Here is a 14656-nt window from a genome sequence, read left to right as displayed (position 1 = left end):
CGCAGTCCATTGACCTGCAGGTCAGAATAACCTGAGACATTTTGTGCCTCAATCTTGTTTTTGTATGAGTTGGCTGATGTGAACTAGGGCAGATTTAATAGATTTCAGACTTCACCCTTACTCTTATTCCAAACTTATCTGAGTTTAAAAAAGCCTATCACATCAACTGTCTGTGTCTACGTTTATATTCTTTAGATTTGCTATGTTTGTGGGGATGGGGAAATAAATATGTATGTGTGTGTGTGTGTGTGTGTGTGTGTATATGTATGTGTGTGTGTGTGTGTGTGTGTGTGTGTGTATATATATATATATATATATATATATATATATATATATATATATATATATATATATATATATATATATATATATATATATATATATATATATATATATATATATATATATATATATATATATATATATATATGTATATATATATGTATATATATATGTGTGTGTATATATATATGTGTGTGTATATATATATGTGTGTGTATATATATATGTGTGTGTATATATATATGTGTGTGTATATATATATGTGTGTGTATATATATATGTGTGTGTATATATATATGTGTGTGTATATATGTATATGTGTGTATATATGTATATGTGTGTATATATGTATATGTGTGTATATATGTATATGTGTGTATATATGTATATGTGTGTATATATATGTATATGTGTGTATATATATATATATATATATATATATATATATATATATGTATATGTATATGTGTGTATATGTATATGTATATGTGTGTATATATATATGTATATGTGTGTATATATATATGTATATGTGTGTATATATATGTATATGTGTGTATATATATATGTATATGTGTGTATATATATATGTATATGTGTGTATATATATATGTATATGTGTGTATATATATATGTATATGTGTGTATATATATATATATGTGTGTGTGTGTGTGTGTGTGTGTGTGTGTGTGTGTGTATATACATATATAAATGAGTGTGTGTGTGCACAGTGTGGCCTGCTATGGGTTTAAACACAAAATGAAAAATGAGATGAACATATACTTCTGTCTTTTAGTCATGTTAGCAGCATGATCTTAAGGAGGCCAGTATCAACTCAGCTCACTGTCTTTTGAATTAGCTTTAATTAAAGTCTGTAAGCCACTTCAGGTGAGTTGATTTTTGTACCGTGAGGTTCACTGTCGTCCTCCAAGCGCAGATTATTTTTAAGCATCACGTTTGGTAAAAGCAAATTTTTGTACCTGGCAGAATATTTCCTCTGTGGAATGTGTTTACATGTCATTAAAATAGATGTAAAACAAAGCCTTCTTTGTTGAACTGGTTGAGCAAGATCTGTCACGTGCTGAAAGCATGATCGCTTCTGTCTAATGACACGTATGGTGGCTAAGAGTTTCATTGGTGACTTTTAGTCTTAGTTGCTGAGTAGTATTCTTAATGGGTAGTAGATAGTCATCAATAACGCATTGGTGATTAGTATCTCAGGGTGATTAAAAAAGCACCCTAACTCACTTTTTCTGATAGTGGCTTATGGTCATATGACTGACGTATCACCGGATCATCTTGTTGCCAATACACAGACCAGTGTAAAAAGAGAAATGACTAGCAGACAGCGGTCCATGCATGTCAGCCATGACTGACTAAAGATTAAAATAACAGTTAGAAGAATTTTTAAAAAAGTTCAGATCCTTTTGAAAGTTTATTTGACAAAAAACACAACATGACTTTAGTGGTGCTTAACCTTTAGTTTGTTGTGTTTTACTCACTTGACAACCCAAAAGGTGTTTCAGGGTCATGACTGCTTACGTATATGCCTCTCGCTCCCTCTCTCTCTTTCTCTCTCTCTCTCTCTCTCGTTGTGTGTCTGCGCAAATTCAAAAGTACACAAGTGAGATTAAAAGAGGATGTGGTGGAGCAGTTAGGCCTAAACAGATCTTCCTAATTTCTGTAACCTTTAGCAGAGTGATACCTGATGTGTTCTCACAGATAAACTTCCTTTTTTAAAAAAAAAAAAAAATAGCCAAAGTTTCTTTTTTTTAAAAAAGCCCCGACAAATCCAGTTTCAGTTTAAAACTTTCAGCTGCATTAACAGGAACATACAACGGCAACATCTGGTACACTAATAAATGAGACACTGGGTGGCGAAAGGCTGAGCGACTTGCAGGATGGTGGGACAATAACCTGTTTAAGAACATGAAAGGCTGATGACACATGAAAGGCTGATGTAAGAACAGACCGTGTGTAGGTGGAAGAATTTTGTAACAATCTGTCTGCTCACGTAGCACTCGAAATCGCTGAAACCTCACTGATGCGTGATGCATATCATGATTTTGAACTATAGTAGTAACTTTGGCAGTCTCAAAGACACCACAGATCCTCGGCTGCACAAAAAAACTTGCATGGCCGGCATTCTTCAGTCAGTGTAAACCAATGACTGTAGAAAACACTCCATGCTGCAGCTGCAACAGGCTGATACAATATAGAATGCTTATTATATGGCCAGGTTAAAATGAATAGAAGTTCTTTGTGACAGTATCCCCTTTTCACTGGGGAAAAATGTATATTAATGTATATTAGGCACAGGGAGAATGTGGCACATCAAAAGACTCAAACAGGTTCAGTAAAACATGATTACTAAACTTCCTACTTTAAAATAATTGTCAAAAAAGCAAAACAAAAGAAACAAACAAAACGATTAGGCTCTCGAGGTCTTCCCAATTTTCAGTGTTTGTGTTGAGCTAAACTAAGCTAACGTAGTTATATGAGGCCAGCTGCTTCCTGTTTACATCCTGTGCAAAGGATTTTTTTCTTAAAAACAGTTAAAAAGAATTACTTATATGACATGGAAAAAGAATGAGGGCACAGTTTCAAGATTAGGTGTCCTGGTACGCTTTGCTGTTCTACATATCATAAACCCACTGGGTAGTAAATACTATAACTGTGAGACAGTTTATGAATGACTGAGAAAAAGAAATGAATGAACTGCTGACTAAGTCACTTCCTGTATTCTTAAGAAGGTGTTTAACTAAAGCTTGTGCGGCTCTTCTTTGTGTCTCAAAAAAACCATGTAGTCACAATGTACATTTAAAACAGCTTGTTTTTATTATTTGCCACAAATCCATTTATTATTCACATTCGCAAACTGGAATACATTTTTTAACATATAGCTTATAATAGATTACTATCATTACAATGTATCGGCTTACTGTGTCAGCACTGATGTCACTATGTAAAAAATTTTAAATTCACAAGGCTGTGCATAATATCCACATCTAGATACATCTACTTTTTTATTGCTTTAGTGAAATAACAATAAACTTCAGATGATGTGCATGTGCAGATATCGGATTGTGCAGTTTCATTTTGTGTGGATGGTGTTGACCACACATGCTTCCTGGTGCCTCACTCAGAAAGTCCCCAGCATTCTCTTTAGAGAACTGTGGCGTTTTGGGAAAGCAGTCGTGACCTGTACACAGCATTTCCAAGCACACTGTCTGCTTCTTAGCAAACTCTTCTCACAGAATTTCACTGAAGTGCCAGCTAAGTCTTTTTAACAAGTTCAGACGAGGTCTTAGCCAGTCCCAATTTATTTTCCAACTCTTTAGAAAAGTATGAATGTAATGGAAATGAACTGGGTTTAGTTTTGGTGTCCATCACTACCAGTCTCAGGACAAACAAGCAGACATCACAGCTCCTCTCAGGTAGTCCAGTACTGGGCGTAGCGTCAAAGTCCAGCTTTTACAGGCGCAAAGTCTCAGGCGTCACTTCTTTTTACATGTTCACTGATTGCGACGTGGAGTCCATTAAAGTCCTGTAAATGTCAGACTTGAGGAAACGTGGGTAAGAGTCCCTCTCCATTAACCCGTAGACGATCTTTTGAGCGTCATCAAAACACACTGTAGAAGGCGCCTCTATGTTTTGCTGGATCCTTTCCCTCGTCTTTTGATCAATGTTGATCTGGAAGCAGAGGAAACATAATGAGGACCAATAAAGAAAAACTAAAGCAGCCTGCGCTCCTTGTTCTGTAAAGTGCCATAAATCTGTCTGGATTATCAAGAGCTGCATACCTCTCTGGGAGACTCAGCTTGAATGTAGCGTTTGAAGATCTTTTTCGCCCTGGATGACATCCTGAAGGAATTTCTTATCTTCTTAAACTCCTCACACACCACCCAAAACTCAATGTTTTCATCACTGAACTCCGACTTCAGGAATGCCTGGAATATCTTCATTCCATCTAAAGATGGTAAAAAAAAAAGATCTGCAGTTAGCCATTGTTTTCGACATTTAGTGACTAAGACATGAGTCTGAGACAGTGTATTGATTAACTTACATTTGGATGAAAGAAGCCTCTCAAGTGATTGTGACCACTGAGACATATCTTCAAAACAAAGCCTATAAATGAGGAGAATAAAGTTAGCACAGTTATCCATACATGAAGCATAATATATGAGCAGGGTTTGCTTTTAGCTTGTAGTTTTTTCTCACTTACCCCTCAGTTTTTGTGGCTTGGGATGATTTACACTGCAGCCGATACTTCAGGTTTCCCCCTCTGGGTAATCAAACAGAAACGAACAAAAGCTATTTTACTTATATTCAAACAAAAACAAGACAAGATGTGATGATATTGATTGGCCAGAATAAATTTTACCTGTATTTCTCTGTCTTCTTGTTGTCAGTGTCCATGTTGATGTGCTGAAGCTCCTTTGTTGGAGATGTGACTAGACCTGGCATGGCAACAGTGCTTTGTACATGTATGACTAAATGTTGAGCTCTTAGAGAGTTACGAGATCTCTAACTGCGTCTGTTTGACGAGCCCGCGCAGCGTTGCCTTATATATCCGCAGAGACGAGCGTCACATCATTATTCTGCAGCAACCACACGACAAAGAGGAAGTTGGGGAATGACGCAAACGAGCAAACAGACAGACAGCAAATAGCTACAGCTTTCTGTTCATACTGTACTCAAACGTGCATCATTACTTGTTTGGTTTAAAGTCAGTGGATGCAAATAGGCCAGTGGAAATTTCTGCAGTAGATAAGCAAATGCTTTAATCTCTATTCCACTTTGCCTCGAGAGCCAGTACCACTGTTCTAACTTTTGGAAACATTTGTGAACTAGATGCTGAGGCTATTTCAGCTCTCACAGTCAAATTTAAACATAGCATGTTCTTGCTCCTTAGCCTTGTTGGGCATTTGCATTATATGGGCCAAAAAATCCACCAGATAACGAAAGACTGCACATCTTTGCATTAGCTAAAGCAGCGGTGTCCAGTTAAATGCAGAAATTCCTCTGCTCTCTTGAAATATATATTTTATTTTTAAAAGAAGAAACACGTTCCTGCATTTGAAAATGATAACCTCTGAGTTCACTACAGTCAGAGAGTCTGGCGCTACAATTGTGCGTACACCACCGTGAGCTCTAGCCTCTAATACAGGAATGTCAAACATGGACAAAGTGTGAAACTCAGCCCATTGACTTTGCAAGTATAAAAATGATCTTGTAACATGGGTACGAAAATGCATGGAAAGAATAAAAAGATATGTCTAGATCTTAACAAACTGTTTCAATCATAAAAAGTAAAAGAATAGTTTTACAACACATGTGAAGGTTTGTGCTTTTCTTATCTATGGGTAATAAGTCTCTGTAGGTTCTCAGTCATCCAGGTCATGGAAGTTCTAAGTGGGGGCTGTCCCTTTTGACACCTTGCCTCATCACATGAGGCAAGGTGTGAAAAAAGTTGGATGTAAGCCTCAACACTGAAGTTTACGGGAAGCCAACACACATACAGACCAGTAGCTACTCTTTGACTGCCACCACCCTCTGGAATACAAACTTGGGGTGATCAGGACCCTGCAACACAGGGCAGAAAACATTACCTCTGAGCCCGAAGGAAACAAAAAGAAACATACACCTAAAGAAAACACTGACAACATGTCGTAATTCCAACTGGGTCTTCATCAAATCAGTAAAGATCCACAGTAAAGGTCAGACAACAACTAGCGAGAAACAGAGTGACAAGCAGAACAACGTTGTCATCCCTTATGCATCGGGTTCATCAGAGAAACTCATGTGAGTTTTCTCTAAGCACGACATCTCAGTGCACTTCGGACCCAGCCACATACTCAGACAAAAACTGGTTTATCCCAAGGACAAAACTTCCAAACACAAGCTAAGGAATCCAGTGCACGCTGTGCAGTGTGTCAAGGAGTGCTCGGACCTCTACACTGGGGAAACCAAGCGGTCAGCCACTTCAACAGTACAAGACTCAGTTGAACATCTGCACCCAACAGACAAAGGTCACTCTTTCAAAGACGCCAACATTCACATTTTGGACAGAGAACACAGATGGTTTGAAAGACAAGTAAAAGAGGCCATCTACGTCCACTGTGAACGAACAGAAGGAGTGGCTTATGTCACCAACTGTCTGCCAACTACAGTGCAGTCATGAGATCGCTTTCCAGGTGTCTCAGCCCCAAGTTACATCTCACATCAGGTGACCTCAACAGGTCACATGATAGAGTAGCGCGAGATCTCACAGTGGTTACACCTGAAACCTCCAGTGGTATCACCCACGCCTTTGTTCAAACCTTGGCTCATGTGATTAATAGTGAGTACCTCTTAGGGACAGCCGCCACTAGGTATTAAATACCTGTGACCCTCTACCTTTTGTTTTACAACTGAAGAAGCCTTTTGGATGAGAGCTGAAATGTCTTTACAAAAGCTTAAAGAAGTCAAGTCGCTCTCTTTTTCAAGCTCCTTAAACTACAGATAATAAGATATCTCTCGCTAGTCATAGTCTGAAAGGTATATGCATGGCGTATTAAATGTGAACTTTCCTTGTACTGCATCACATGAAAAGAAAGTTAGGTTATTGTGCAGCTCTTTTACTGATCTGCCCACTTAATATCAAATTAGGGTACATCTAAACCAGGAACTAAAGTGACTTTGACACCACAGCTCTATTTGCTAAATGTTAAATAAACATAAACTAACCTGATACAATATCGTAGTTCTGCTTTGGCTATTTGTAAATTTGTCAAAGCTAACTAAAGACCTTCATTCTTTAGTAGCATTTGCTACTTGCTTCTAAATTCAGATAAAACTGAAGTTATTATACTCGCACTATACTTGCACAGAGGGGCTCGCTTGATTGTTGGGGTTTCTCTCTGTTATTGTGGGGTCTCTATATTACAATACAAAGCGCCTTAAAGCAAGTTTTATTAAATTGAACTCAACTGAACTGAATTTGCCATTGTGGCAGTTACTTAGTAAAAGTTTATCCCCCCCTCTTGGTGTTTGCAGCTGATTGTGCAATCAAATTAAACCAGCTATGTTATATGGTTTCATAAATCTCCCACATGACACCTAACCTTTCTAGAAATGAGTATTTTGACGCCCATATGGTGAACAAATTCAAGATTCAATGTCAGATGATACAAGAACAGCTGACATGCTGACACACCTCTTTTGTATATACGTTAACTGCGGCTCAAACACTGCCTCATACATTATGCACCACTTTGTGGTAAATTTCTCTTGTGTCTTTTGGCAGACTTTTGTAATACGGGTTTTGTTTCTGTTTACAATCTCTTGCCAGTGGAGGCAGAGAGGAAACACGGGGGAAAGAGAGGGGGACGACAAAGGTCACATGTCGGAACCAAACCAGGGACAGTGTGGGTTATGTGGTGTGATTCTTAGACCACTAAGCCCCCTCAGTGTTTCCATTTTAGACACAATTGAAGCTCAAAGGCACAGAAAGTATAACACAATCTCTGTTTTAGAGACTATTATAGAGACTATTTATGAGACTATTACCAATGTTATTCTGTTCCCTTTCAGACCGTGCAATATTACCCAACAGTACCTTATTGAATATTTCTTTCATCCCCCCATCATACGCTATTCCCTTTATTCTATTGCACAATACTATGTCACTTTCTAGAATCGCCTGCACTGCTAGTTAAGTTATTCATTCTCCAGGACATAGTTATATATATTACTTCGTTAAAGTTATTTGATACTATGTCTTGCACTATCCTACTGTATATTACTGTATACTACTATTCTTATTGTATATATTGTATATCTTATTCATCTGTTCCTCTGTCTCTTCTGTTACTTTGAGCATGTACATGACAAAAGAATTTCCCTCGGGATAAATAAAGTTATTCTTATTTTAGAAACGTAAAGCTCGGGAAACATTTTGATCTAAAACCTGACATCGGTCAACATCATGGAGGAAAAACTACTAACGTCCTCGATTAGCATCCTTAATCCTTCCACAGGCCTGTTAGCTGTGACAATTTGGCTTTCCCCTGTCCAACAAAACCTCTTAAGAGACAACAAGTCGTGAAACTGTTTCACTCTTTACTTCCTGCTTCTTTGTTGACAGGAAACTTTCATCTGTTCTCTGGAGGTCTAGAGTGTTTTTAAAATTCCAGTAACCCCTTTGTATTCTTAAATTTATATACATTTTAGTTTTAGTTCCTCTCTTTTTGTGCCCCAGTTTAATCCCAGTGATGTAAGCAACAGATAACACAGATAAGCACTTCAGGTGGGAGATGTAGGTCAACTTCTTCTTCTTCTTTTTTTCCCCTTTTTTTAATGACCGTTAACTTTACAATGAAATACTAGTCAGTTAGGTTACACCTTTATGAGACCTTAATAACATTTTATGAACAGTTGTTCATAACAGTTGTTTCCTGTTTTTCTTTCTTTTTCTTTGGACAATTCATGTATGTTTTAATTTCTGGAGCCACTTGGTGTGTCAAATATTAAATAGTAGTACTTTCTATTATTAGCTCATTATTATCAGTAAACGGATGCGATTTTATTGCGAAATGTACAAAAAATTGTATGAATGAATATTGTCCACTTATGCTCCAGTTATGCCTCATCATATTGTATCATAGTTCTTGTAGTGTATAACTAAATCCTCAACAAGGAGAAGGCCAAACAGCTGCTAACCCTGCATCTCTGAGAAGAGTTGAGGTTTCCTTACAGCTGTCATTCACTAATTGACTGTAAAATCCTTTTTACTTAGAAACCAGTTATTAAGGGTTCTAGCTGCTCTAAAAAATGGGTCAGCGTTGCTCTCTGTCTTCCTTTTGTAACTATCTTGTAAAATGACTCAGCAGATATAAGTGTGCTTCACAGATGAACACTGTGGGTTAGTTTCTTGGCGCGCCCCTTTGCTGTTTCACTTGTTTAAAAGCCACATTTAAGGGCAAAGACAAAGTGACAGTCATCAGTACCCATGGTGTTTGAACCAAGAGTGCCACTTTCAGCATCCTAGCATGACTGCAATGCTAATGCTATTCAGTATGCTACAAATATGGCTCTTGTCTGTTCCCACAGCAGTCTGTCTAGCAGCATTGAAAAACACAAATGCCGTGCCATTGGGGCACTTTAAGTTCATTTATTTGCTCATATGACTAATGATAGTGTCAAAGAAAAAAAAGGTTAGCTTTACAGGCTAATTTTAATCTGTTGTCGTTAGTGTGTTCTTAAGACAGAAAGCTAACATGAGAAGAAAGATAGAGTTGAATTTATTGTCTGGAAATCATCAACAAGCATCAACAAATGAATAAAATAAAAAATCACCCAGCAGTTGCTGAAGTATTTTAGTTTAGTACTGATGTAGCTGCCTGCCTTATAGCAATAAGCCTCTCTCAGCTGCTTTACTGTACCTGGTAGTCTGCTATTGGAGATTTTTAGCGATAACCTTTCATTTGTTTTCATCATCTGCTTTTGATTTCAGCGTCATACTACTCTTTCACCTCACTCACTTGTAATGTTTTGCTGTAAAGTTTCAGTAAATCTACGCTCTCAGCTAAAAGAATGAATCCTAATATCTTTATGGCTGCAATAGATGTTCGCACGATTTCACAAGATTCCCTCTGTTGTGAAATCAACTGAAAGCCACTGGCTGCTGAAGAGTTAACAAATGTTAAGAACATGTTAGGAATGCATGGAGGGGAAAAGAGCAACTAACAACAGTCATGTCTGTGAAAAAAAAGGAGCTGTACATAACCTCATTCATGTGTAGCGGTAAATGTAATCAGTTTCTCCTGAGGTGTACAGTGCTTTGTCTGTACTTTTCTTGTGAGTGACAGGAAACACTTTCTGTCAAAATGCAGATGTGCCTGTGGTGACATTACTGTTATTGTTATCTCATTTTCTTTACCGGTTGCAACACCCATCCGTGAATTTCCTCCAAATGTTGTGACTGTGAGAACCCAAACTTTCTTCAGAACCTTTCGTTTTTGTCTTTATTACTTCCTGCGCTCAGTATCCTGCAGTTTTTGCTCGGCTACACATTTCTTCGTGAATGCGTGTGTAGAGCAAACACCCTGTTTTTCAAACCCAGTGAACTTAGTCTTCCTCCCACAAAGAGGTGAGAGCCACCAGTGTTGTCTCAAAGAAGAGGAAGTTGCGGCAATATGTCTGCACAAAACAACGCCGTCTTTCAAACATCTGAAACAGCTCTTAAAATAAATCCCCCCGCCAGCCCTCACATTCAGTACCACCAACAGAAACTGAAAAAAAATGTCCATCCACCGCTGAGTAGTCATACGGAGAAACCATGCTGCGCCCACATCCACTTTCCAAACAAAAAAGGGACATCAGTGAAAAAGTGATATTTTGTACTTGACATTCATTATGTTGATTCATATTACCTTCATATGAACATTTTCTCTTTTTTTGTCTTGTTTTTGTGGACCTGAACATTATGTCTAAATACAAAGTAATAGAGAGCCTGTTTTTCAGTGTGCTCTTTTCCATTTGCATTATTTTTGCATAGACTATTATATGAGCTAGTAAAGTTCACCCTCTCCCTGCAAGAAATAAACAAACACAGAGGAGAACTGTGTCATACTTTCTAAAAACTGTACTGCTTCACAACATTTTGAAGGGATATAAAATACTTTTTAGGGATAACATGAAACTAACTTAGTTGTGACTGAAAGTGCACACCCACAAGCCCACGTCTGATGAGGCAAATAAAGATTCAGACTCCTGATTCATGCAGTTCCTCTTCACGTAAACGTTCTGACTTCTTAAAACTGCCGAGCAGATGACACACAAACTTTAGCGGAAGTCTCAAGTATTTCATTGTCCCCAGGCTGTGCTTCTTGTTTAATGAACGACGTAAAGAACTCTGTTGCCATCTGCTGTTTGTGTGACAAATGACCACATTACAGGAACCCAGGTGATTTGCATTGCATACAAAAAGACCACACCCGGATGTCACTTGGCTGAATAGGTTTTGTTTTTTGATATTTCAAGAAGTGCATGCAAAGCTGACAAGAAAAGGTTCCATAGAACACAAAACTGAGGCAGAAATGTAACAATATTTATTCGCATAAGAAAGTGGAAGTTCTCAGAGCGTAAGACAGTTTATATTTGCACGAAGTGTTATATAAAGCGTTGATAATACTTTACAATAAAGGAATTATCTTCATTATTAACTGTATGTGGGAGGGGAGAAAATAAAAGAAAAGACTTATAGGCACTTTTTTTTTTTACTTAATTAAGGGATAAAGTATAATACAAGCTGTAAATTCAACTTAAGCTACTAAATCACACAGACTAAGAAAAAAAAAACTACCTCCACTAGACTAAGGATCTGGATTGTATAGGATAAACCTGTTATCCACACTGAAATCAAAGAGTGCTACAGCAGATCAGAGTTGAGCAGAAGACATCATGAGCCTCAGCCTGAGAGGCCGTCATTTTTAATACAGTCACCTTGAATCGTTTCTCCTCAGGAGTCCCTGATAGATGTCAGATTTTAGGAACCGCGGGTAGCAATCCCTGGCCAACAGACTGTAAATGTGCTTCTGAGCTGTATCAAACGAAGTCAGGGTCGGCTGGGAGATGTTATTTGTAATGTTTTCTCTTGTACCGCAGTCTATGTTGATCTGGAATCAAGCAATGTCATACAAAAACTACATTACAGGTGTTCCTTCCATCATCACCTGCTGTCTGTCTGCACAGAAATCTGCTTACATTTTTGCAATTTTACCACCATGAAATGCACAGTTTTATTGCAGATGCTATGTGACTATAGATCTACTAACTGCAAAAAAATTAATATGAAAATTTAATTCCAGCAAAATCCTGTTTTATATGCTCAAATTATTTACCTGTCTTGGTGCTTCTGTTTGGACAAACTCAGAGTAGATCCGGTTGGCGGAGGAGATCATCTCTGGGACTGTCTTAATCTTTTTGTACTCCTCACAGGCGAGCCAAAACAGTATATTCTCCTCGCTGTACTCTGACTTCAGGAACTCCCGGAAAGCTATCTGCCCGGCTAGAAGTCACAGACCAGAGTAAGCGAGCGGGAACCATGCACATGCAAGCAAATATATATCATACAGAATCAGAAGAGACTCTCACCTTTACAGCTGAGGACTTTGTCCACAGACTCACTCCAAGTCTCAACATCCCCCAGTGGATCCGTGGGAAAGCAACAGAATCTACCCTTGAAAAGAGCATTAAGATCTATCACTAGCCCAAATGTCTGTGACCCCCCACATTACAACACCCCGCCTGCAAACCGTACCTGCAAAGCGTCTTTTTAAGACATCTCAAAGATTCGTTAAATGCATCAAGCACCTGAGAGCAACCTCCTATCAATACAAGACCCCTTCAGAAATAGACACAGTCCAAAGTTAGACTTACAGTGAATGAAAAGCCTTTTGGCATTTTCCACATGGCTGCTGTAAGTTGTTTCCTGCTGAAAATGGTAAAGGCCGAATAATCAAATATGCAGTAACTCACTTTATCGCCATCTCCTCGTCCTCTACAAAGGGAGACAGAGATAAGATCCTGCCAGACTGAAGATGGGGTTGTGATTGTTTGGAAATGAGAGAGTCAAGTGAGTGAACAAATCTAAATGACCCACGCCCAGCACGAGTGGAATATATGGAAATCTGTATGCAAAGTGTTATTGTTGGGAGAGACAGGGCATCCGTCCATGTCTGCGGTACCTTGAGGAAGAGAGAGCTTGACTGTGATTTCAATTGTACTAACTGTTGACCAACATTAACCTAGACATGGGAGATACTTGCATCACACCAAGGCTGAATAAATAAATCATTCCAGCACATGAATTTCTTATAGTCATTTATTTGCTGCTTGGTAAGAACTGCAATCAAGTTGTTTTTCTTTTCTTTTCTTAAAAAAAAAAAAAATTAAAAAAATGAGCCTAATTAAGAATATAGGATACAGGGCCTGCTGTGGCAGAGCACAACATGCGAGATTTAGAATATGATTTAACTAAACTAATGATCGGTGATCAGGAAGCACTGGAAGATCCTGGCCATATGCAAATAGCCATAAACAAATTTGCTGTTAAGGAGAAGCCTCGTCATCCTCCCATTTGCATATTAGCAGTGTTATGTGACAATAGCACAAGTCAGCTCTGATTTATTAGTATGCCTTCAAGTGTTGTGATAGAAATGTTTTATGTTCTTAGATTAGTCTACCGCAAGAGCCAATCTGTGCTGACAGAAAATTAAAGTCCTAATCTAAATGCTAATGCTAGCCTGGAATGCCAACAGTGGGAACGCTAACATGCTGGTGTTGGGCGGATGCTGTGTAACCATTACTATATTGTGTTGTGCAAAACTCTTGAGCTACCCCTCATTTCTTCATATTTTGCTTCCAAGAAGCCAGAGTCCCGCGTGATTTTCCCAATGCAGTCCCGAGAAATACATTTCCAGGCTTTATGACGGGCCTTTTAAATTTTTCTTTGGACATTTCAATCCACTCCTTTTACCTGATCATTTTCAGAGGATTTTTTTCATTGTTTTTTTTTTTTTTACAGTATATAACAATGACTTATGAATCATTCAACCATGAAAGAGGTACTTAACATATTACATAACACATAACATATATTACACTTATAATATTTAGCAAAGAGCCAAAATACAGTTTGTTTTCATTACTTTCTGTGAAAAAAATGCCAAAGATAACACAGTTTACAGCAATAAAATAGTATTTTGCAATAAAAAATGATTCCCAATGAGCTATTAACCAAAAAGTGGCCTATCTGAGCATGGTGTGCAGTGTTTACTTAAAAATTTGAGGAAAATGGACAAGTAGAGGACAAAAGAAGAGGTGGCAGATGGAAAGTATCTGAGAGCTGTGTCCTTAAGAAATAGGAAAACAATCCAATAAAGACCTGACAAAGGACCCAAAAGAGTCATCTGGCCTTTCAGTTGATTCATTTACTGTTCACTGAAACCTCAATCAGAAAGGTCTAAGTGTAAGGGTGGCTGTCAAGAAGCCATTTTTAACGATTACACAAGACCTGCACTGAAAATTTAGTGGTGAATCCAAAACTGAAAATTTTGGTTAAACTGTCATCACTGGTGACAGAGGAGGTCAGGAGAGAGGTACAATGGTGGTAAATGGTAAATGGCCTGTATTTGTATAGCGCTTTACTAGTCCCTAAGGACCCCAAAGCGCTTTACACATCCAGTCATCCACACATTCACACACTGGTGACGGCAAGCTACATTGTAGCCACAGCCACCCTGGGGCGCACTGACAGAGGCGAGGCTGCCGGACACTGGCGCCACCGGGCCCTCTGACCACCACCAGTAGGCAACGGGTGAAGTGTCT

General features: G+C 38.3%; 2 protein-coding genes across 2 annotated transcripts; both read right to left on the bottom strand.

Annotated features, from left to right (window-relative positions):
- Positions 1 to 3118: 3118 nt before the first annotated feature.
- LOC134616880 (regulator of G-protein signaling 13-like) lies at positions 3119 to 4809 on the bottom strand. The gene is made up of 5 exons (XM_063461941.1): positions 4668 to 4809; positions 4509 to 4568; positions 4350 to 4411; positions 4087 to 4253; positions 3119 to 3976 (listed from the first exon to the last, which is right to left on the bottom strand). The coding sequence occupies exons 1-5, from the start codon at positions 4748 to 4750 to the stop codon at positions 3791 to 3793; spliced, it is 558 nt and encodes a 185-aa protein (XP_063318011.1). The 5' UTR covers positions 4751 to 4809; the 3' UTR covers positions 3119 to 3790.
- Positions 4810 to 11766: 6957 nt separating this feature from the next.
- On the bottom strand, positions 11767 to 12739 carry rgs1 (regulator of G protein signaling 1). Its single transcript, XM_063462604.1, has 4 exons — positions 12707 to 12739; positions 12422 to 12506; positions 12169 to 12335; positions 11767 to 11943 (listed from the first exon to the last, which is right to left on the bottom strand). Exons 1-4 carry the CDS (start codon positions 12737 to 12739, stop codon positions 11767 to 11769), a joined length of 462 nt encoding a protein of 153 aa, XP_063318674.1.
- Between the last annotated feature and the right edge of the window lie 1917 nt (positions 12740 to 14656).

Source organism: Pelmatolapia mariae, linkage group LG18 (genome assembly GCF_036321145.2).
Source record: "Pelmatolapia mariae isolate MD_Pm_ZW linkage group LG18, Pm_UMD_F_2, whole genome shotgun sequence".
NCBI classification, from domain to species: domain Eukaryota; kingdom Metazoa; phylum Chordata; class Actinopteri; order Cichliformes; family Cichlidae; genus Pelmatolapia; species Pelmatolapia mariae.
The sequence above is the reverse complement of the archived record's forward strand: the minus strand, read 5'-3'. Positions and strand labels throughout refer to the sequence as shown.

Excerpts from the sequence above, each read along its gene's own strand:
- LOC134616880 (XM_063461941.1), bottom strand. The coding sequence starts at position 4,750 with ATGCCAGGTCTAGTCACATCTCCAACAAAGGAGCTTCAGCACATCAAC. Across the intron at positions 4,569-4,667 it reads AAGAAGACAGAGAAATACAG|AGGGGGAAACCTGAAGTATC; the intron begins GTAAAATTTATT and ends TTGATTACCCAG. Across the intron at positions 4,412-4,508 it reads CAAGCCACAAAAACTGAGGG|GCTTTGTTTTGAAGATATGT; the intron begins GTAAGTGAGAAA and ends CCTCATTTATAG.
- rgs1 (XM_063462604.1), bottom strand. The coding sequence starts at position 12,739 with ATGTGGAAAATGCCAAAAGGCTTTTCATTCACT. Across the intron at positions 12,336-12,421 it reads CAAAGTCCTCAGCTGTAAAG|CCGGGCAGATAGCTTTCCGG; the intron begins GTGAGAGTCTCT and ends TGTGACTTCTAG. Across the intron at positions 11,944-12,168 it reads AAACAGAAGCACCAAGACAG|ATCAACATAGACTGCGGTAC; the intron begins GTAAATAATTTG and ends GCTTGATTCCAG.